Genomic DNA, 22,458 nt, shown 5'->3' on the forward strand with positions numbered 1-22,458 from the left:
CAAGAGATGACAGTGTGTGTGTGTGTGTGTGTGTGTGTGAGAGAGAGAGAGAGAGAGAGAGAGAGAGAGAGAGAGAGAAAGAAAGAAAGAAAGAAAGAAAGAAAGAAAGAAAGAAAGAAAGAAAGAAAGAAAGAAAGAAAGAAAGAAAGAAAGAAAGAAAGAAAGAAAGAAAGAAAGAAAAAGCAATAATACAGATTCAGGGCAAGCTTGAAATACAGGAGTGTGTATTAAAGAAAAAGAGATATTGGATGAGTTGGACTCCACTTTAGTCAGTATATCCCGCAGACAATCCTATTGTCTGCATGTGTGTGTGTGTGTGTGTGTGTGTGTGTGTGTGTGTGTGTGTGTGTGTGTGTGTGTGTGTGTGTGTGTGTGTGTGTGTGTTACTGAGCCATTTCCCAGCCTGTAAGCTGATTAAAGAAAAGGTGTGCTCAGCAGAAAACTTTAGTTAGGCTCTGCACAGAGTAGTTGCCACCTTACAGCCAAAGTCAGGCACAGCTTTATAAACACCCTGCGTGTCATATAATAACATAAGCGCACTAAAGCTGCCGTTAAAGAGAGAGAAAAGGAATGCAGTACACTTTAACTGGATTTGCAGTGCTCTAATCCAACACAGTTATTTAAGCATATACAGAAGACAGTAACAAATTAAAAGAGATACTAGTCCGCCATGCGCCCCAGAACAGTTTTAGTGATCTTTGCTCAGATGTCTGGATTCATACAATAAAAAAAAAAGCACCCCTCCACAGCAAAACCCATCTGTTCTTTGATTGGATAGGTAAATTTGTGATTGACATGACATTGGCCAATCAGATGAAAGGAAGAAAAATAGAGTCAAAATTCGTACTTGTAACTTGAAACTTGAGTGCAGACTTTCTCACATAGTTTTTTGGCTAAGTCCACACACAAATTCTTTTTACACATTCAAATCCTGATTTACAAGTACAAAACTGATTTACAAGTACAAAATATTTATGACCACAATTTGAGCCCATACAGATGAGTGCAATGAGTTCTGAGGACTGCAGCGTCGTCTGATTCATCCTCATTTTCATACTCGTATGGCCTGTTTTTAGATGTCATCACTTCAAGTATATTCCATTTTTTCTTTCATTTGTTTCTCACTTGCATAATAATGAACATATATTTATTTTTTTTAAAAAACCTTTATACCATTATTTTTTAAAACCTCTGATAGCTGAAAGGGAAACAGAAGCTGACATTATCTTTTAAAAACAACAAATCCTGCTATGCAAATGCCAAGTGTCCTAACATGTTTTTTTCCCTCTTAACAATTATTTAAAAATGTTCTTTCTTGTCTGTTCGCTGTAGTATTTCAACAGAGATGAGAAAGAGTTATGAAAATACAAATGAAAACATGTCAGTATAGCCCTCAGCGTTTCGCACAGTGAAAACACAATGATTCATTGCAGCAGTAATATGAATGAGTTGTTTGAAATGCTCTAAAATATTAGTGTATAAAATAAACAATGCTAAACAATGTCAATCACTCTGCCATTCCCCTCTCCTCCATCTGTGCTCTTTTGCTTTCATTCAGACTGACTGGCTGGAGGCCAAACAACCTGACTGCTCCAAACACTTCTACATCAGCAGACCTGTCACCATGGCAACAAGACCCACGGCCTGGCAGGAGCAGTGCCCTGTCAACTTACTTGACGAGTCGGTCAATGAGTCTTGGGCGAGGGGTGACAACTTCCCTCTGAAAGGCTTAAAGGCACCCAAGGCAGAACCCGAGGAGGATATAGACACCCTGGAGCCTGATGCTCAGGTCAATACTCAGCGGGAGAAAGAGACTATCTCAAAAATCAAAACAGCTGATGCGACTAAAATGGAAAATGAAGGAGCTGCGAGAATAAGGGAGACAGAGGAAGCAGTGATGGGATCAGAGCAAGTTCCTAAAAACCTATCAGGAGGACTAAAGACTCAAGAGGAACCTGAAGTTGAGTTATGCGAGGAAGTTTTCCTGCCTACACTTTCCTTGGGTGCCTTATCAGCAGGAGTACACCGTGACAAAGAGGGCTTTTCCAGCCCTGAGGGTGAGGTGGCAGAGTGTATCAGTGATGTTGATGTCATTTCAGACCCAACAGAAGACATTACTTCTTTAGATAGCCAGAATAGTCGAGAATGGTTAAAGGCATCTCAGATGACTGAACCAGCTGATCAGAAGACATATAAACCATCTGTAACAGATGTAATAAGTACTGGTATAGTGGAAAATAATGTGTTACGACCTGCTCACCCTTCTTGCTCTGACATTAACATTACAGATGACGCGCATACTGTGAGTTCCCCTCCTTTTGCAGATGAAAGTGAGGAAGAAGAGGAAGTGGGCATTGCTATTATGGAACTGAACACATTAAATATCAACAGCAAGTCTTTCCAACCTTTATATTTAGCTTCCACTAATCAAGAGACAGACTCAGCTTTGCATGCAAAACCCTCAGATAAACACCAGGAGGGGCTGTTGTTAAAGAACCAACGTGAACCTGCCCTCAGAGGTGTAAACCAGGAAGCAGGACAACAGGTGCCTGGCCAGGGATCTCCACCTTTGTCGACCGTTGCCATGGAGCCGTCCAATCCAGGTGGGGCTGCTTCTGCTACAGGCTTTGCTTGCGTTGTTGCTGTGAGAGAAAGGCACAGCAGGGCGGGGGAAAGAACAGAGGGAGAAAATGAGCAAACAGGTGGGGAGGAAGGGCAGAAAGAGAGCGGACTTGAAAGGAACAAGCCAGCTGGGCAGCAACACAGCGGGGGACTGTTGAGATATTCACAAACAGTCCAAATACAAGAGCCGGAGATAGAAAAATATAGCTGTGGTGTGTCTCTGAAGCACAGCAACCACACCAGGATGGAGAATGACTCATGTGACGATAGCCAGAGTGACAGTGGCGTATCAGCTGATTTCTCCCCGTCCAACACTTTGGAGAGCTTTCCATCAACTGTATCCAGAGAGACTCCCATTGAGAGGGAGATCCGAAGGGCTATAGAGCGGGAACATAGCCTGAGAAGATCCAGAGGGCTTCCAAATCTACGCATCACTCCAGAGTATGTAGAGGTTCCCTTAAGAAAAACTGTTCTTTCCAATTCAGTAGCTGCGAAGACTGAGTGGTGTCAGGACAAAGATAGAGAGTTTGCTGGCAAAAAGATGCTGTATGAGATTCAAACGGAGACCCAGAGGGAGCAGGATCTGGTCAAGCTTGGGAAAATTCCAGGTTTTTATGATAAAGGCACAGTTCGACAAATAAGGGAGAAGAAACAGATCTATGAGACCTTTCAGACACCCAGTGACTCAACTTTTACAGCCTCAACCAGTCGCAGGGCCCCATCGGTTTCTTCTGTCAGCAATGGTTCAACTCCCAAGAAGCAGGAAGACATCTCATCACAGGTGTCCACCACAGAAGACACACGTGTCGAGAAGAGACACAGTTTGGATCTTCTTAGCCCGACACAGACCCCAAACTCTCCCATAGGACGGAGTGTAACCAAAAACACTCTTCAAGGACCGGGTATCTCACAGGGGACAAGTCGACAAGTCATAATCTTAGAGAACAACCTGAAGAACACAACACCGAAGAAACACCAAGACAAATCAGAGGGTATTACTGTTGTCGACTCTGGAAGTCCTTACATCTTATTGTCACAGAAAGGAGGGAATGAAAAAGTAACAGAAAAAAGACAAGAAAAGGAGGAGGTGGAGGATTTAGTACCCAAGGAGAACCCCTTTTTCAAGCTGCGCTCTTCAAATAATTTAGTGAAAGTGAAGGAGGATATCCAGGAGGCCCAGAAGAGGGAGAAGGAGCTTCGCAAGCAGAGGATTAGTCTGTATGGGGGCAGTGGTGGTGTTGGTGGTACACAAGGACAAGGAGGGGGAGAAAGAGAGGGAGGAAGGCCAGTCAGCATGGAGTTAAAGAGTCCTGTGCTGTCATTAAACGGACTGTCCGTTGCTGACGCACCTGGGTCATCATCCAAAGGAGAAACTGGACCCTCAGCAGGTTAGTGTAGGCCTGTGTTGGTCTCTGGGTGAGCATGTGTGTAAGGGTGTAATTGATTCTGTTTGTGCTCGCCTGCTCACATAGGCTGGTGTGTGTGTATGACTGGTTGAGCGTGGGTGTGTGTGTCATTTTTATATCCGTGGCTAGATGATGAAAACCCCCTGAAACAGCTCAGTGAGCACATTATTTCATTTTCCTTATGGTCAGTGGAAAACCTCAAAACAGCTTTTGAATCTACTGTTAGCTATTATGAGCAATAACTTTGCACCGGAGCCCATAAGCTGGCCGGCCAGAAAATAAAATTCTGTAACTCAACAAAAAATGTAGCACCTAACCTGTCATATTAATTGTGAAAAGCTGAGGCAGGGAAAAACCTGGCTCATATTTCAACGCTATTGTGTCAGGGAAGAAAGGAGCTGGCTGAAAGAGTCCAATCTGGGAATTAAGTCCGAAATCAGCATTCAAAAAGTGGATATAATCTGATACAGAGTTTGTGCATGTGTGTGCGTGTGTGTAGACTATTGCTGCCTATAGTGTATCTCTGGGAAATTTTGTTTGCCTGTATTATACAGTAGTGATTTCCAGGTGGGGTACTTGCTATTGTGTCAGCAATCCAGGGATCTTTATATGCTTGGTTTAAATAGTCAAGTAAGAAAATGGGCTAAATAGTTTAAATAATAAGTTAGTGACCTTAAATAAAGGGAGAAAAACAACTGCTAAATAGCCAATTTAGCCAAAGATAAATAGCTGAAATCAATACAGTTACAATAAAGATGAAACATATATTTATATATTTATAGATATTTATATATTATTTTTAAAGATATGGGTTTCGGTAGAGAGTTTAGTTTTGAGCTATATATATGTCTGTAACGTACATCTATACTATTAGATGGGTGGATATTCATATTAAACATAGTTTGAGTTAGTAACGTTAGCTTATAGCTTTAGCTAAGATGAAAGCTAAGGTTAGCTTAAAGCTTTTCCACCTGAGCCAAAATTTCAGGCTCCTCTGAACGCTTGATTTCAAACTTCTGTTTTTTCCTTCTCCAGCTCTGCATGATGTTAAAAACAGGATACTGTTATATGGTCATTTCAAAACCAGCCCTGGCAGTGAGCATCGCCATGCTAACAGAAGGCTCAAACCTTCTGTTGGGGCAAAGATTAAGATAGAGAATAAGGATTATTTTGAACTGTGAATGACGCAAAGCTACTCCAGTAGAGTCCAAGAATAAAAATATGAATAACACAAGTAGAGATTTATAAAAACAGTGCTTAATAATTCAAATTACAATATACATGATTTTGAAGGGCATTTTGAAAGAGTGCTTGGCTGTGATACATCAGAAAAAAAAGACTGGGAGGCGTTGCTCTACAGTATGTTTCAGTGTGTTTTTTTGTCTGTGTTGTGTTGCCATGAAGGCTGATTTGTGATTACGTCAGAATGAATGACTTAAAACATTGTTGGTTTAACAATGAGTGACATAAACTGACCAGGGTGTGTCCACAAAGCACGCCGGACGGTAACTGAAGGTCGTGCAAAGTGCAGCTGCATATTGCTTTACACATCAGGCTTTATTGCCCTTCTGTTTCTTAATTACCGCTGCCTGCTTTTAGTTTCTGTTTCTCCACGTTCATGAACAGATTTCTTTCCGTCTGTTCCCTCTGCAATCCTCTGTCTCTTCTCATTTCTCTCTGCTGCCTCACGATGTTCAATCTTAATTTGATTCAGTGTTCACACTGTGGTGCTCAAACAACATCACAGGGGCACTTCTCCCTCACTGCTGTTCTTTCTTCATCTGCTTTTCTCTTCTCTTCCAGCACGCCTGTCAGTCAGCAAGTCATTTGTGTGGCCCCCGGTCCAGGCTGAAGACGAGAAGATTAACCGGCTAGAGGTGTGTCAGTGTTACAGCTCATCCGTCACACTATTGATTTTTAGAGTTTGTATAAATTTTACCATCTGGTACTTAATAAAACTTCGCAGTGAGTTTTATTAAGTACTTTCGACTCTGAATTTTAACGTGCCAACCTCACCCGTCTAGTACACTTGGCATAGGACATGAAAATGTAGGCAAATCGCCATCCTGAGTCTCCCTGGAATGCAGACAAGAAGATATCAGGTTCCAAAATAATGATGCTTTGTTAGCTCTACATTTGACTTGCAATGTCGCATTAAGATGAGCTTTCAGGCAGGTGAATTAAAGGAAGATCCAACATAGAGTGTTCTTGTACGATGCTGGTCAACCAAGTGCCACGAGACCAGAGTCAATGGGTTTTGGAATTTATTGCACAAGAATTAAAGTCATAAAATGTTCTAAAGGTCTCAGCTACACCACGTCCAATCAGGAAATAAATTAAGATATCTTAAAACAACTTTTTATTGATTAGCTGTGATCATTTCCATCAGAGAGGCTAAGTGGAGTCAAATAAATCCAGCAAAATTCCTCCCACAGTTTAACAGCTTCCCCTTTTCCCCATTTTCCTTTAATTTGTCACGCATCTGTCTGTTTAAAACTGCTCTGGACTGTAATGTGTCAAATGGAGAAAGTCTTGTGGGAGGATGTCAGCATCTCTTTTGCACCAAATATGGGACGCAAATATCTGATAACATGCTGAACACACAGTGAGGCTCTTATCTTTATAGATAAGGGATGAAGGCAAACAGCCCTGAGACTGAGAGAGAGCAAGAGAGAGAGGGAAGGAACGTGTCTGTAGAGTGTGTGTATGTGCGCACACTTGAGCAGTCAATAGCAGGCAAAGAGGAAAGTCAATTGACAATCCCACTGATTTGTGTTACCTTCCTTGTGGGTCTTGCATCTCTTTGATACTCTGGTATCTCTGATTAAAGCGGAGTGCTGCTTCGTGGCTTGAGCTGTTTAATTCAGTTTGGCATTGATGTGCTGGGGTTTAGCTGCATGGTTCAGTCTGACATTAGCAGCGTTTTGCCCTCTTTCCTCTCACTTCCTCATAGACCTTCCCTCTCTTTCTCTCTCTGCTGGTTGATTATCTGTGCACAGACCTAGTTCCTGATTAAAGTTCAGAGATACATGAAGGATTGCAGGGCAAATTGGCCTCACTTGTTGACTTAGTCATACAGAACATGGCCTTGGATCACAGTCGCATTAACCTTCCTTTGACTTACAGAGCTAATGATGCTCATCCAAAGATATGTCCTCAAGAGGAAGCAAATTCATCCCTTTCCTTTCTTTTCGCTCCCTCCGTGTTGGCTTTTTGGTTTGGTCTCCCACTCCAACATACTTTTGAATTCTCTTTCTTTTTCTGCTCCTACTCTTCCAACTTACTGCCTGCCTCTTCTTTTACCATGCAATCACCACTTACTCCTGTTCACTTTTTGTTCTCCTTTTCATTCAGCTCCCCCAGAGTCCTCGTACCCCTAGACAGAAGTCTCCTCTAGTGCTGCGCTGGGAATCAGGTCTGATCAATGGACACAACAACAAGGATTTGGACTGAGAAAGGTCTTTTTACAGAGACCTGCAGATGGGAATAAGGAACAACGATGAAGAGGAAGAAGGAGGGAACGTGGAGTGAGAAAGAGGTCAGGGATTGAGGCTAGAAAAGGGGTCGGGAGTATTGGGAGCAAGGAACATGATTTGTGGTGGACTAAAAAAAACCCTGAAGAGTCCTTCAGCAAAGAAGCAATGTGAATGGAGAACGTGGGGCACCTATAAGTAGATAAGCTCATGGCCTGCTTCAGGTGCTGAAAACCCTTAAGACTAATGAATGTAAAAAGACAATAAAAATAAAAATAATATGTAGGAGAAAAGAAGAATTTAGGAGATTTTCAAACAATCAGGAACTCCTTCATCTGTGGATTTCTTATGTTTTGAAAAAACAATGTGTCATCAAGAGTCTTATGTGCTTAACAATATCTACATAGAGGAAATAATTTAGTTTATTACACATGTAAACACCTTATGCAATCTGATACAACAGCCATGTAATAAACCCTATCTTTGCCTAGCTCTGTCTCCTGACTTTTTATTGACTCTGTCAGAATGCTGTTGGGTTTTTTTATTGAACTCTTTGGCCATTTTGAAGATTGCAGTTAGAGACCAGTGATATTTGATTGCATTATAAAATAATTACTTCAGCAATATATTTGCAATGACCAATCTTGAGCTAATCTACATGGCCACTCTACTGGGAACTCAGGATTTACTGGGATTTTTTTGCTGAGAACAGAATTTTCCAGTTCTACCATGGTTATCCAATACCCTTCAGAACACTGGAGCTTAATCATTCTCTCGACCCTTGACGAGTTCAAAGTACTGATAAAATATTATGTAACCAAAGAGTGCAAACTGCTATTCTGAATTTAGATTTCATATTTTGTACAAGTTGTACCTCCTTGGTTTTAATGTGCTCAAGTTTTCTGTTTTTATGTGATTGATTTTAATTTCCTTTTCATCTTTTTTAATTGAATCCTTGATTGAAAATATGCAAGCGATATAAATTAGCACCTCTCAGTGATAATTTGCTACAGGTTTATAGTATTTGATTACATACCCAAGGGGTTCCTAGTAAATTGCTAACTAAAAAATGTAGTGTGCATAGACCAGTGATCTGAGTCAGAGGTGGACTGAAACAATAAGTCTACCCAGACAACAGTGCTTGCAAACCAACAGACTTCTAATTTCAACACTATGTTGTGTTTTGAATGGGCTGTTGTAATATCAGAGTGTCATTTTGTGATTATTGTGTCCAGGTTTGACTTTAATGATATTATTGTAATTGTCCTTTATCATCTTATGGCACTGAAGATACAAGTGAAGGGAGGTGTAGCCTGGGTCTGAATCCCAGCTGTCAAATCTCACAGTTATTGTCAATACAGGTACACAGCGCCAACCTTGGTGCTATTTGTTCACTATTTACATAGGATAAAAGTCATTCAGTTTACAAAAGCAAATATTTGGCACTAACAAACCTCAACACTGAGTTATTAAGGTATGCTGAGCCCTTAATGAGCCTTTAAACACTCAGGAATACATCAAACAGAGCACGTACTACACAGATGTAAGTCCAGACATCAGAAATTTTAAGGCCAAAATGTCCCTTAGGCCACAGGTAAAAACATCTACGACATTCCTCCAGCAATCTATTTTATTGCACCAAATATCTCACTCACATATAATTTTTCTTGTTACTATTCATGAATAAGTACTGGAAGCTGAATTTAAGGGCAAAAAAAAGCATGTTTATAAAAAGTAGAAAGTTGTGAGTTTGTGAGCTGAATTATGACATAAAAGTCATTCACTGATGAGAGGACAGTGGAAAGAAAAATACTCAAATAATGTTCAAATACAGGTGTTCATTGTTCTACATGCGCATGCAAATTAGTCTGTAGTTCATACAAAACTTGTTCAAATTAAAGGGATTAACTGGTAAAGTGTCACGGTTAGCTGCTGTTTTAAGAATTTACCTGTCTTATAGGAATGCTTGGCATTTTCCGTTCATTTAAAAGGCCATTTTCTTTCCCACATTACCCTCATTATTCTTTGCATGTTTAAATCTGTGAAATACAATTTTAAAAATCTGTGAACGTTACCCTCTGTACTGCTCATCTATTCTACTGCGTTCATCTTCTTAACCCGACATGCCTCATAAATGCCAAAGAACTTCTGGGTTTGGAAGATCTTTTCTTGAATTAAGCAGCACGACTGCCCTGGTGGACCTTCCTGTGGGTGTAGATGAGTGTAGATGAGCTGAGATCATGCTTTAGTGACCTTCCAGTCTCCTTTAAATAATTTATCACCTCATTCTGACTGGACGCAGCCCAGTGACATTGCGGGCACATTATTATGGCGGAGCCACGGGAACTAAAGTGCTCAAAATTATTAATAAGTTCAACTTCTCACTGTGCTGCACAACGCTGGAAGAAACTACCTGATGTTCTTTGAAATGTCTCAATCATCTGTACATTATTAAATCATAACATTAAAAAAATATTTTTCAATCTGGATGGTGATATATAGCCATTAATATTACTTATTATTTTAATCTATGTGTTGTTTTCGTTCTTTAAAGTGCTTTTCTTGTTTTAAATTGAGTGATCAAACTTTCTTTATTATAAATCTTTCTTTCACTCTTCTATATGTTATTTTTTTAAGTATAATTATTTCACCTGTATACTTTATTCTAGTTTTTCTTATCATTATAAATCTTATTTATTTTTAATTTTGGCCTCTTTACCATTTCTTGTCCTTACAGGTTTTAGGCTTTATAAACATATATTTGAATTAATGTGTGTTAATTAATTCTTTTTTTGCAGTATGCTCATTCTGCCTTGGTGTACGGAAGGCACTCCACAAATAAAACCTTGCATTGCTTTGGCAACTTTCCTTGTTTTGCCATGTTGCCAAGCTGTTCTGGCGTATCACCAAAGGCTATGGTATTGAACTGAGGAGAAAACCTCCTACAAGATCAAAGATCAACACTATAATTAGATTTGTAAAACACAGTTTGCTTTGCTACCTCAGAATAAAAAGTAAACCATCAAAGATGTTTCTCTCTATGTTATGTGAAAGCGTCAAAGCCGGCCAGGCAAGTTTCATTTTACATTTTATCAGTCATTCTGATATGTAATCTGACTTTTTCGAAGTTGTGCTGCATACCCATGTATCACAAGCTCATTATCAAGTCATTTCCATGATATTTCGTTATCTCTGGCTTCCAAAGTCCTCTTGGCACAAAGTCATCGTGGCAGCATTGTGTGAGACTGTCCATGTTTAGAGGATTAGTCACTGCTCTTGTAATAACTCTTTGTCAAGAGGACAAAAGTATAAGAAGACATGAAGGGCATTATGAGCTATTTACCTTGTAAGAATTTGCTGCTTTATGCCCTTTAAACAAAAGTTTTTACATTTTGCCATTCATAGTTTTAGACTATGTCAAGTTTTCACACAAAATGCGATTACCTTATAGAACTGTTAGAAATAAACCCAGCCAATACTACATGGAGTGAACTTAGTCTAGACCAGTGTTGGTCAAGTTACTTGAAAAAAGTAATCAGTAACTAATTACTGATTACTCCCCCCAAAAAGTAATCCCGTTACTTTACTGATTACTTATTTTCAAAAGTAATTAATTACTTAGTTACTTAGTTACTTAGTTACTTTTTAAAAACACGATTTACAACCTGAAGAGGTGATAGACTCAGCGGTCCTTTTGCTCTATTTTCACCTGTAAAGCAGGAGCAGGGTAGGCGGAGGGTTACCCTGGTGTAGGTGTGCTGCGGTCAGTTGAAGAATCCGCGCGAGTGTCTCTGTGAGTTTCCCATCACGTCGTAGCTACTCGGTGCTTGCTCGGAAGTTTAGGGGTTTTTTTCGCTGTAAAAAGAAGTTTTCTTCCCACGCACGATGGACGCTAATGTTTTTGTCACTTTTTATGGAATCAAACTCAAAGTAAGGTCAGTACTTCCACACTTTAAACGCTGCACGCTCATACTCTCTCCCGCACTCGATATATTATCCATTGTTGATCTGCACACAGCTGCTGTCACCAACGTCGCACTTGCTTACGTCACTGTCATGAGACATTCTCGCAAAAAAATCACGGTTTTAGTAACGCAGTAACGCAGCGTTCCTACGGGAAAGTAACGGTAATCTAATTACCGATTTTGCAATAGTAATCCCTTACTTTACTCGTTACTTGAAAAAGTAATCAGATTACAGTAACGCGTTACAAGTAACGCGTTACTGCCCATCTCTGGTCTAGACTAGCAACAACAATATTCCAGCTGTTTTAAAGCAAATCTATGTATTTAGTTCTTTATTAGCTCATCCAGCCAAATGACCCATACGCTCATGCCACAGCAAGGCCTTTAATAGAAGCCGTGGATTTAATCAAACATGCACACAAGGATCACCAAATGGGTTTTCAATCAAACTGCCCTTAAGATCAAAGTAAAATTTGTAATTGTACTGACAATAACAATAATAGATTCCACCTTTGCCTCGTCTTTTCTTAACAGCCCCTGTGGCTGTAGTCATGGAAAACATGAATTTACCTGGGTAGGATTATCCAGTGGGCATGGGTCCATGCACAGTTTGGGCCCACTCAATAAGCAAATTCTCTTAAACTTGAGATCTTGAAATCATATATTATTATTTTTTAAAAACATAGATATATTTCTTTATCATAAGAAAATTATATCATGGGTACAGTTGTTTGTATTTCATCTGCCTCTTTCTCCCCTGCACTCCCGAGCTGAATAGTTTCTCCCAAACTCAGCCGTGACTGGTAGAGTGTAACCAAAATGAATGAAACAAACAAAAATCAGATTTCCAAACTAGAAAAAATGAAAGCTTTTGTGGAAATTGCCATTTTAAAAAAAAATCAGGATGCAAATTTCCAGTTTACTTTAAAGGTGCTGAACACTTTAGCAGCAGCTCACAGTCACTGTGAACATCACCTGAGACTTTGGTTTGAGCAAGAGCTGCTAAGTAATGACTCTGGTTGGAGTGAAATGAAGAGGCCAGCCTGCCCTCATCAGTGGAAGTCCTTCTGCCCTTCACAACTGTAGGAATAAATATCCGAGGAGTATTTCTCTCTTTGTTTATTCCATTTCTAAGTGGATCCCAAAATGCTGCTTTTTAAGAGAAAAGCTCTCTAAGGTCTACTTGCACGTGAATAATTGTTTAAACACTTGAGGCTGTGAACATGAGCAGATTGAGGGAAAGAAGAGCTACTTTTCCTGTTAGGCAATGTGTAAACCACTACACTTTGGAAAAGCTCAGGCTACTTCATTATCCAATCATTGACCACTTTAAAGCATACTTAATAAACACTTTAAAGAGTTCAACAAAGGCGTAACTGTTACTTTTTTGAGAAAAATACATTTATGACTATTCTGTATTGGCGTGGGCCCACCACACATTTTTGGCCAGGTTTGTGTAACTCGATGACCCGGGTGTGGACCTCACATGTGTACCAATTAGTCAGTTTAATACAATTCCCAATTCAAACACAATAGCGGGCGTTTGATGACAGATACTGGAGTCACCAGGCACAGTCTCTATGTGTCATACGTTTGTGTACCATGAATAGATAACGCAGAGGTTTCAGAAATTATTCTTTTGATTTCATTACATGCGGGCCTTTGGGTGGGTGTGTTCCATTGTTTTGATGTTTGGGAGAGGAGGGGATAAATGGCATAGCTGAGTCACAGAGAATAAACATTTATTTTACACCTTGATATTACATAAACCCACTTGATTTCGTTCCGTCTGTTTACCGAGAGGAGGAGTGGACCTATTTAATGTGTGTTCACTGCAAACACATCTCAGTCTTGAAATAAGATAGTCTTCTAATGAATGAGCAAGTAGGCTCATTACTCACGGGTTACTGATTAATATCTATTAATAAAGTTCACTGTGCTGTCAGTTAAAAATACTTTTAAAGGTTGTGGAATATAGGCTTAGCGACTCACATTTGCCTTTGGACTTGTAGCATACTGTAAAACATTAAATAAGTTGTGTTTTTGAGTGTTCCCATGAGTCACTGAAAGATACGGGTGAACTGGCAATCACTGGCCTTGAGCTAAATTAGTCAGAAAATGTCAGAAGCAGCAGCATATTGTTTTGGAATAATCTGTTGAAGGTAATCATGCACCGCTTACCTTACTTTACACCTCAAATACATATCAAGTGCATTGCATCACATTAAATGAAAATATGAACCTAAAGCTCCCTCATATTTGGTCCAGCATCTCCGAAAGGACAAATATCATCAGTATCAAGATTCAGGATGTCATTTCATATCAGCCTGACTCATAATTCACAGTGTTACATATGGTAACAAGGTGAGGCATGTGGGCAATTTAAGGTGCCACTTAAGTTCATGACCATGTTGAACTGGCATCACTGAGGCAACGAATTGTTATTCTGCCTCTCATTTGAACAGATTTGCTCAATGCTGTTGTCTGGATCTGAATATCTAAGCTGTACATGCACGCGCTTGCTTGTGACCACACGGGAGTAAGGTATGACTCAGATATTAATATGAGCCGGACAAACAGACAGCGTTTTCAGCCTTTGAGTCCATCCTCGCTTCTCATGTGTGTTTCCCAGGGTGCATGAAGGGGAAGTGAAATGATACATTCTCTGCTCTGTGCACGCTGTGGTAAAAATGTAATAAAACTAAGGTCTAAGACCGAGTTGGCTTCTCACCGCTTTCTGAGATACGGTGACAGCTTGTCTGTGCCAAATTATTGTCCACCATAAAACCTGCATAAACAGGTGAGAGGTGTAGCTCCCTCCTGAGGCCTTTTACTTTCTTGCTTTTACTTACTCTCAGCACGCTCACTCTCAAACATATATATGAGGGCTCATAATGATCATAGCCCTCGTCCTATCGTCACATGCCATAAAAGTAAGACTTGTAGTTCTCGAGTTACATGAGCGCTTGGCTTCATGCATGTCAGGCTCATAACCGGTCACATAACAGGTCCCGTGTTCGGGGACCTGTTATGTCACCATAAAGGAGATCGGCTTGACAAATTTCAGTTGTTCTGTTGTCCTGCAAGATGATTTAAACATTGAAAAGTTACAGAAACAGTGCCCTCTACAGAACATCTAACAAAACTACAGCAGATCAGTTAACTTTTTGGTTGCCTTTTCCTTCACACTCATTATGCAATGTATCATAAATACATGCAACACACCATTAGTCCGTGTCCTGACCTGTACCCGGTTATAAATGCAGATATATAACAAACCAAGGTTGCAAGATTAGGCAACCTGCTTGAATTTTTTACTTAGAAAAGTTTTGAGGATTTGGTAAGCTCTACACAAATAAACACCTTTTTTGAGAAAGTAAATATTGTGCTGGCATATACTGTAAGCCTGTCAAATGCACTATGAAATGCTGTAAATTATAATAAACGTGAAGCCTGTGCAGTCGGACACGGAAGATTATTATAAGATGACACAGATACACATGAGACATGGCATCTGTCAAAACAATCTCATATGACGAGCTTGAGTTTTAGACTAAACTCCATCTGATGGTGAAGATCCTGTATAATAATTCTAATCTCCAGAGCACTTTCCAAACAGACCTTGACGTGAGAGTTTTCTGTCAGCGGCTTTTTTCCAAGATCAAGGCTAAACTTTCAACGTAAAAACATCGCAGCTTGTGAAACAGTCGTGAGACGATATTTGTCAGTTTCTTTTATCATTATTATCATTATGATAATAAAAGACACATTTAAATCTTTTCAGTTTTGCTCTTATTTTATTACAATTATTTACAACCAAACATTAAAAAAAAAAATCAAAAATGCTTCCAGAAGAAAACAAGCCTCATAACAGCAATAATAAAATCGCTATTTAGACTGGCTCAGTTATTAGAAACATTAAACAAGCATCACATCCTGTCTAATTGTACAATTACTGCTGCATTTGAAATAGGAACTGAGGAAATATCCTTTCCTGTCTTGCTGTGTAACCTTCAACTGATGCTACATCGATAAACTATGATAATAAACACACACACACGCAGGCACACTCACACACGCGCTCACGGAGAAAGAGGGGGAGGGGTGGCGGCAAACATTTCTAATGGATCTGTGTTGTGAATGTTGAAAGAGGGTTCCAGAGAGGGGCTCTGGATGTCGCTTCGGTGTCCCTGCTGACCCAGTCCTGCGCACAAACAAACACCAACAGACAACCTATTAAAGATCTAAGCTTGATGTAATTTCCTGTGGCATAGTTCATATCCTATCTACTGCTTTCACTGCTAAAAATATTTTCATGTTTGCTCATAGCTACCAGCAACTTAGCATGTCAGGATGGCTAAAACAGCACAACAAACACCTTAGGTGGTTTCACAATGGAATATATTATATTAGTCATTCCTCCAGATATAGTCCTCTTAAAAACCATATGTGGTCTGGCACTTTGTTGAATCCTGTGAAATTTGTGTTGTTTTCTTACAATCATTGATCTTTTCTCCTAAATTTGATTTTAAAATTTAAGAAAAATAAGGACAGATTTACATGAACATTTTACCAAAGTGACTGACTTATCAGACTTCCAGATTGTGAATTTTGTGCCATATATTTCACAAGCACATATCACGCTGTTATATTAGAGATTTCATAATTTTTAGTCAGTTATACTCCTAAATCCCAGGACTAAACTCATGGTGTGGAAGGAAATGTTCAGCCTTGGTGGAGTTACGTTCCTTGCTTGTTCCTCATTTGTCCCTTGTTCTATCCCATGACATTAAAGTTCCCTTTTTCACAGTTTGGAACGTAGCCATATTTCAGATAAGCTGCTTATGTTTTTGCAGTTCTGTGTTTCATTTCTGTCTTTCAGGCCTCCCCTCCTCCAGACTCATAGCTCCTTAGCTAATGAAACAGTTTCACATCAGAGGATTCTGACCAACATGAAATGATCATCTCTGTCTCGTTGTGCAGCAACAGAGTGTAATAATATGAGTCATAATCAAAATATAATACAAAAAAAATCATTTCTGAATCCTGATTAAACTACTGCTGCTTAAGAAGCAGATGAGAAGTGATTGCAGCTAATGAAACACATGCTCAAACACAGTGTAACAGCGCTAATGAGGAATACTGTAGGTGTGGGTTTGAGGTGACAGCATGCTTGGGAGGGGGTGTTGTTGATTAGCTATAGTGTGTGTGTGTGTGTGTGTGTGTGTGTGTGTGTGTGTGTGTGTGTGTGTGTGTGTGTGTGTGCGTGTGTTTAAAGCGACCAGATTCTTGAAGTTTACCATAGTTTGTCAGAGTAAATCTAGAGCAGAAACAAAAAAGTCCTGGAAATACCAGAAATTCCAAAAGAAAGAGGCAGAACTGCATTAGAGAGAGCTGAGTCTAAACTGACCTATTTCTACGTCCCTGTGAAGGTTAGCATGAAGTTTTGCTATTGCAAAGTCTACCATGATTAAAGGATTGGTTTACTGTGCAGTACATGGTATAGTGTATTTTATTTTTGTTAATAAATCCAATTTAAAGTATCAGATAATTCACATTTATAACAAACTTCATAGGTGTGAAAACTTGTCTCTATAAAAGCAGAAGTTTTGACTTTGTGTGGAGCATTCTAGTATGTTAACACAATGTTCCCAGCAGTGGAAGCCCCAGCAAAGTCACCCCAAGGTCAGACCACCAAAAGCTTTTCTACAGATCTCAATTGGCACATATGACTTGTTTGGAAGGGTTCATGGCATGGCTGCACAGCTTAGATTTGTTATGTTGCATCTGAAAAAACAAATGAGACCAAAGTGGAGATGTCTGACCATGGACAGCACCATTTTTGGCGAAAACCAAACCAAGAATATCAGAACGCACACCTAATACCGACTGTTAACCACAATGATGTAGGGTATATTTGCATATATTTGTATTTGCAGCCATGGGACCTGGACACCTTGGAGTCATTGAGTCAACTATGAATCTTTCTGTATACTGAAGTGTTGTAGAGTTAAATGCGAGGCCATCTGTCTGACAGCCAAAATATGGCTGAAAATGGTTCATGTAACAAGGCAATGATCCCAACAACAAGTAGTGGAAAAAGAAAAGACTCGAGGTTTTGAAGTAGCCCAGTCAAAGTGAAACATTGTGCCAGGCCCTTAAAAGAGCTGTTCATAAATAACTGCACAAAAACCTAACCATACTGAAAGAGCATTGTTAAAAAGAGTGAAACAAAATTCCCCCAGAGGAATGTGTGAGACTGATGAAGTAATATAGAAACTAGTTACTTCAAGTTATTTCTTCCTGGTTCTACGAGTTACTGAGTGAGTTCAGTTGGTTTTTCACAGGAGTGCAGAGTCATGTAAAAACTTTCTTTTTGACATGACAGAGGCTAACTGTTGGTTTGACTAGCGGTTTAACACAAAGCCAGACAACCTTATCGTTTAGCTCACAATCCTCTGACAGAAAGGAAAGAACAAGGGCAAATATTTTTTCCATTTGATGACTCTCCTGAGAATTTATATTAGCAGCTGGAGGTTTAGGTGATGTTAATACTTACCTCAGAAGGGAAGGTTGTACGTGTGAGTGTAATGTCTGAGGAAAAAGAATAATAAACAAGCTCACATTAGTCACATTATCAATCAGTCATTAGTACTCGTCTCATTAAGCTGATTACTCCTGCAATGCTTTGTGCCTGTGAGAATTTGGATGAATGAGACGTGAATAAAAACAGAATAAGCTTGAAATCCTGAAGGGGAAATTTGGTTCTGAAGGGAAATTCTCACCAACTATATGATCCTTCGCATGAACCTGAGACCAGAACTGTGTATCCTCCCTAAAATGTATTACACAAAAATGTATTACAACAATATCCAAGGCATTGTATGTTGCCGTCTTCAAAGAAGTAGCTTTTTTCTTTTGTATTTCTCATTATAACTTCATTTTTAGACCGATTAAGAAAACCAGTACCTTTTCTGTCTTTCTTCTGCTCTTGCTTTCACTTTAAAAGCGGGTGAAATGAATAGGAAAAGAGAAATTAATGCCTTTCACAAACGAAGGCAATTAAATCAGCATGAAAACATAGCTTGAAGCATCAGAGTATTTATAACAAAGCAGAAGCTTTTGTGTGAAATACCTTTCCTGTGCACCACTATGATCACGACTGCCAAAGAACAGAGGATCAACACCGCAGCTGACAAAGAGCCCACAACGAGAGGCCAGTCCAGATTTAATGAATCTGCAAACATCAAACTAGTATTAATAATAAATACTTAAAAAACCCAGTTGTGAAGAATGTAAAGTATTACAACAGATTTGATTTAAAGTGCTAGTATCATTTTCCAATGCAATGGAGAGCTCCATTCCAATGTGAAGAAGAAAAAAAATGTAGTTTTTAGTTTATTGAAAAAGATGCATTTTGTATTTTGATAAATTCTAAAAAAATAAATAAATTATAAATGTAATAAATTAAGTTTAACAGATTCAGATTAAATTACATCCTTTCGCAAAAGAACCTGTCGCATCTGCAACAAGCTTTGCAGACATTTTCCTGGTTACCACAGTCATGTGGCCTTTATGGTAATACCATCATGTTTATGGGCTCTTATGGACTGCTCTGCATACTGAAAAGTGACTCTAAGGTGGACTAATGTGTTATTATGTGAGGATCCGGTAGGGAGACCAGTTGAAGTCTTGCAGAACTTTTAGGTATGAGAACAACAACAACAAAAAAGGCATGCTAATAGCCTACCTGTTGATGTTGGTGGTGGGGAATTCCCTTAAATATAAAAAAAGGGAGAATCAGCTGCAGTTTCTCTAAAGGTCAGTCCACTCACATACCATTAGAAGTGTAAGTCCGTACCTTTGGTTACAGTTAAAGGGTTGCTGTGCTCAGACTTGCTCCATGTCTCTCCCAGTAGGACACTGTACTGGCACTGGTATAGAGCCACTGGAGAGTCCTGGACAGGCAGTGGGAAGGTGGCTTGATGCGCGAAAATGTTTGCCTGAAATGTTGCAACAGGAAATTCACCATCCACCAGGTAGAGAGAGAACACAGCGCCGGGGTATGCAGCAGACCCTATGCACAGTAAATGCCACACATCTGTCTGCTGTTCAAGGTGAAGATTGGGCGCCGGCAGGATGTCTGGGAGCACGTGAAATAAGAGCAAATAGTATTCAGATAATTAAATGACTGGATTACTAATTAGGCAGAAAACAAATGACAAAAATTGAATAGATGCAACAATATTTACAAGTCTTAGTCCTCTTGTGTTAATGTTCTACCTAAAGGAATGAATCCATTACCTGAAATACAATTTTTTGGTCTAAAATATTTACAAGTACCACATTAACATGTAAAAAACATCACAGAAGAAAGGCTTCAAAAAGTCATACGTCTTCACCTGTAATGGTGATTGGAACTATGTTGCTCACAGTGGAATTAACCAGTCCGCTTTCTTTGGTCATTTGATAGAGGCAGGTGTACTCTCCCTCCTCTCCTCCCCTGACTGGCCCCACAGTGAAGACTCCCGGCTGCAGCTGGAAGTTTGATACCTGGCTAGCCCGGGGCTGCTGGATAACAGATGCCGTCCCTGTTTGTTTAGCGGTCCTCAGCAAAAGGAAGCTTGTCGGTTTGTTTGACTGCGACTGTGGATGGGCCGGGACTGTGCAGCTGAAGGACAGCAGGTCCCCGCGTTTGACCTCACCTGAGGAAGGCTCTACAGACAAGACTGGAGGTGGGAGGGAGGTGTCTACATGACAGAAAAGGAATGGAGACAGTAGGGGGAAGCCATTATCTCTCCATGTTTTGTTACTAGATTAATTCTAGACTCTCAATAAAAGTAAAAGCTGCAACAACAAAAAAAGAAAAAGAAGATAGGCCAGGGTCTGGTTTGTCAGACTTCCTTTTGTAACTGTCAACAGTTTAAGCCGGTAGATATTGTGTTTCATGGGTTTCCGTGTGTGGGGGTGTGTGGTTTCTCTATGAAGAGCAGGATGTAACTACCACTATACACACCCACAGAGAGGAGGACAATAAGAGACCGCAGAGAGCACCTGCATTCAGCAGTGTGTTTGCTGTGCTGGAGTGGAAGCGGATGGGAGTGTTTATTGTTTTAAACCACATGTGGAATCACTACCGATTAACCCAGCCGATTAACACAGAAAACGTATTTGTTCCGTTTTGAATACAATGAAAAACGACAGCCTCGACCACATCCGACTCATTGACCCATGTCATCTTAATTCTCCCTTTTTTTAATTAAAAATAAATTCATATAATATGAAGTGTGCGAAGGATGTGTTTTTCTTTTTAAATCAGAACCAAGTCTCTGTTAAAGCAAAAGAAGGTCAAAATCAGAGCTGTAAATAAGAGTTTCCATCAAACACACAAACCATTTTGGTCCTCCAGTTGCAAATATGGACTGAATGCGCTGTAGTGACCCTCCTGGCTCCTGTACAGACAGCAGAAAAGTTTACTCTGGCCTGGGACCCATTCTTGTATCCTAATAGTAAACTGAACTTCTCCAACATGAGAGGGCAGATCCCGAGAATCCACCTCAATAGAATAAAACAAAAAGAAAGCAATAAAATCGCTGCAGCTCAGGAGGAACTCAACACGCTCCAAAAATATGCATTCATTTGAAAAAAGAACATATTAAACTACCTTTTTTCTCCTCTCGTAAAGCATGAACAAAACCCCAGTGTAACCCTCGGGGGCTCGGCAGACCAGGACCACGGAGTCCTTTGACTTCGAATAGATCTCCAGGGTAGGAGCCTGAAGAGTGACCGAGGTCGTGGAAGCAGAAAGTCGTCCTATAAAGTAACAGTAAGGTTATAACATTTAGCAGGAATCAGCTAAATCTCAAAAATGTGTCTTCGAATGGAGCAACAGGTTTCTTAACACACATGGGAAAACACAGCGGTCATTACAAGATGTGTCGACATTCACTTTTTACCAAGCTTGTGATTACAGCTAAACCAAAATCAGTTGTGAAACTCTAGATAGGAAACTCTAGATAGATAGGATGCCTAAATATTAGGTACAATTATAGGCTCGAAAAGACATTTTTGTGTGTGTCAAAACTTAAAAATTTAATGGAAATCAAACATCGATTACTTTTTACTCCTAGCAGACATTTAACAGATCTTCTACCAGGCACATATCATAGTGATTGTTAATCTTAACAAATCAAAATTTGACAAAAACACTATACTAAGAAACATCTACTGCGTGAAACTTACCCCAAAGTTGGAGAGAGACCAGTAACAGAGTACATGCCCAGGATGATCGTCCACCACTAACTGAGTGCATCCTTAACGCATCAGCAAGACCGACTGAAGTGAAGAAAACACCTACATAGGCTGTGTATCTCTCTCGCTCCTTCTTTTTCTCTCTCACTTGGCCGCTCTGTGTTTTCTTAATGCATATGACATCCTCTTGAGAAGCAATGGGGGAAGTAAACACACTTCCTTTTTTAGACTTCACAGATCACATGTGTGTTGTGATGGGAAGAAACAGCTGGCCAGCAGTGCAGTAAACCACAAACTTAAGAAGAAAATATCTCTAGGTACATAAACTGAATCCTCAGAAATCGAATGTGACGAGGATGTCAAGGGAACAAAGCTGCTACTACCTGTACTAAATGAAGGTTGTGGTTTCGGTGAAGGTGCTCCTGTGTCACAGAGTTTCTATTTCTGATATTACAGAAACAGGTGTTTTGCTAATCTGATGCTGAAAGTCCTAAAACTGCTGCCAGTGAGAGAAGTATAACAGAAGGGACTTTGGGACCAGAGTTTTCCATCTGTCCACCAGATGGCCCTGGACTTTTATCCCTGTTTAGTCACCTGACTGCCTTCTCAAGAAGCAGCAACTACTGATCTCCTGATCTTATCTACCCACTAACACAGCTGTTCCCAGTTTTCCCTGTTATCCCTGTTTGTGCTGCTGTCTGTCATAAAACTCTATTCCTGCCACTTTGCTATGTGCTTTTA

The 22,458-nt window shown here is 39.9% G+C and overlaps 2 protein-coding genes across 3 annotated transcripts; one reads left to right on the plus strand and one right to left on the minus strand.

Annotated features, from left to right (window-relative positions):
* The first annotated feature begins 1,563 nt into the window (after window positions 1-1,563).
* misp3 (MISP family member 3) lies at window positions 1,564-7,985 on the plus strand. Of its 2 annotated transcripts, XM_085459634.1 has the most exons (3): window positions 1,564-4,010; window positions 5,832-5,905; window positions 7,383-7,985. In XM_085459634.1, exons 1-3 carry the CDS (start codon window positions 1,625-1,627, stop codon window positions 7,479-7,481), a joined length of 2,559 nt encoding a protein of 852 aa, XP_085315760.1. In that variant the 5' UTR covers window positions 1,564-1,624; the 3' UTR covers window positions 7,482-7,985. The 2 variants fall into 2 exon arrangements, with proteins under 2 accessions (XP_085315760.1, XP_085315761.1); XM_085459635.1 differs by lacking the exon at window positions 5,832-5,905 and having other exon boundaries at window positions 7,383-7,477.
* A 7,264-nt stretch (window positions 7,986-15,249) lies between these two features.
* LOC146707974 (uncharacterized) lies at window positions 15,250-21,877 on the minus strand. The gene is made up of 11 exons (XM_085459636.1): window positions 21,709-21,877; window positions 21,131-21,279; window positions 20,860-21,022; window positions 19,869-20,216; window positions 19,328-19,609; window positions 19,217-19,243; window positions 18,602-18,703; window positions 18,436-18,466; window positions 18,252-18,301; window positions 18,026-18,060; window positions 15,250-15,670 (listed from the first exon to the last, which is right to left on the minus strand). The coding sequence occupies exons 1-11, from the start codon at window positions 21,776-21,778 to the stop codon at window positions 15,587-15,589; spliced, it is 1,341 nt and encodes a 446-aa protein (XP_085315762.1). The 5' UTR covers window positions 21,779-21,877; the 3' UTR covers window positions 15,250-15,586.
* Between the last annotated feature and the right edge of the window lie 581 nt (window positions 21,878-22,458).

Source organism: Copadichromis virginalis, linkage group LG6 (assembly GCF_057382275.1).
Source record: "Copadichromis virginalis isolate Kocher_CV1m ecotype Utaka linkage group LG6, C_Virginalis_male_GT1.1, whole genome shotgun sequence".
Taxonomy (NCBI): domain Eukaryota; kingdom Metazoa; phylum Chordata; class Actinopteri; order Cichliformes; family Cichlidae; genus Copadichromis; species Copadichromis virginalis.

Excerpts from the sequence above, each read along its gene's own strand:
- LOC146707974 (XM_085459636.1), bottom strand. The coding sequence starts at position 21,778 with ATGCACTCAGTTAGTGGTGGACGATCATCCTGGGCATGTACTCTGTTA. Across the intron at positions 19,244-19,327 it reads CCCTTTAACTGTAACCAAAG|GGAATTCCCCACCACCAACA; the intron begins GTACGGACTTAC and ends TTTATATTTAAG. Across the intron at positions 18,061-18,251 it reads TGCGAAGGATCATATAGTTG|ACATTACACTCACACGTACA; the intron begins GTGAGAATTTCC and ends CTTTTTCCTCAG.
- misp3 (XM_085459634.1), top strand. The coding sequence starts at position 1,625 with ATGGCAACAAGACCCACGGCCTGGCAGGAGCAGTGCCCTGTCAACTTA. Across the intron at positions 4,011-5,831 it reads AGAAACTGGACCCTCAGCAG|CACGCCTGTCAGTCAGCAAG; the intron begins GTTAGTGTAGGC and ends CTTCTCTTCCAG. Across the intron at positions 5,906-7,382 it reads AGAAGATTAACCGGCTAGAG|CTCCCCCAGAGTCCTCGTAC; the intron begins GTGTGTCAGTGT and ends CTTTTCATTCAG.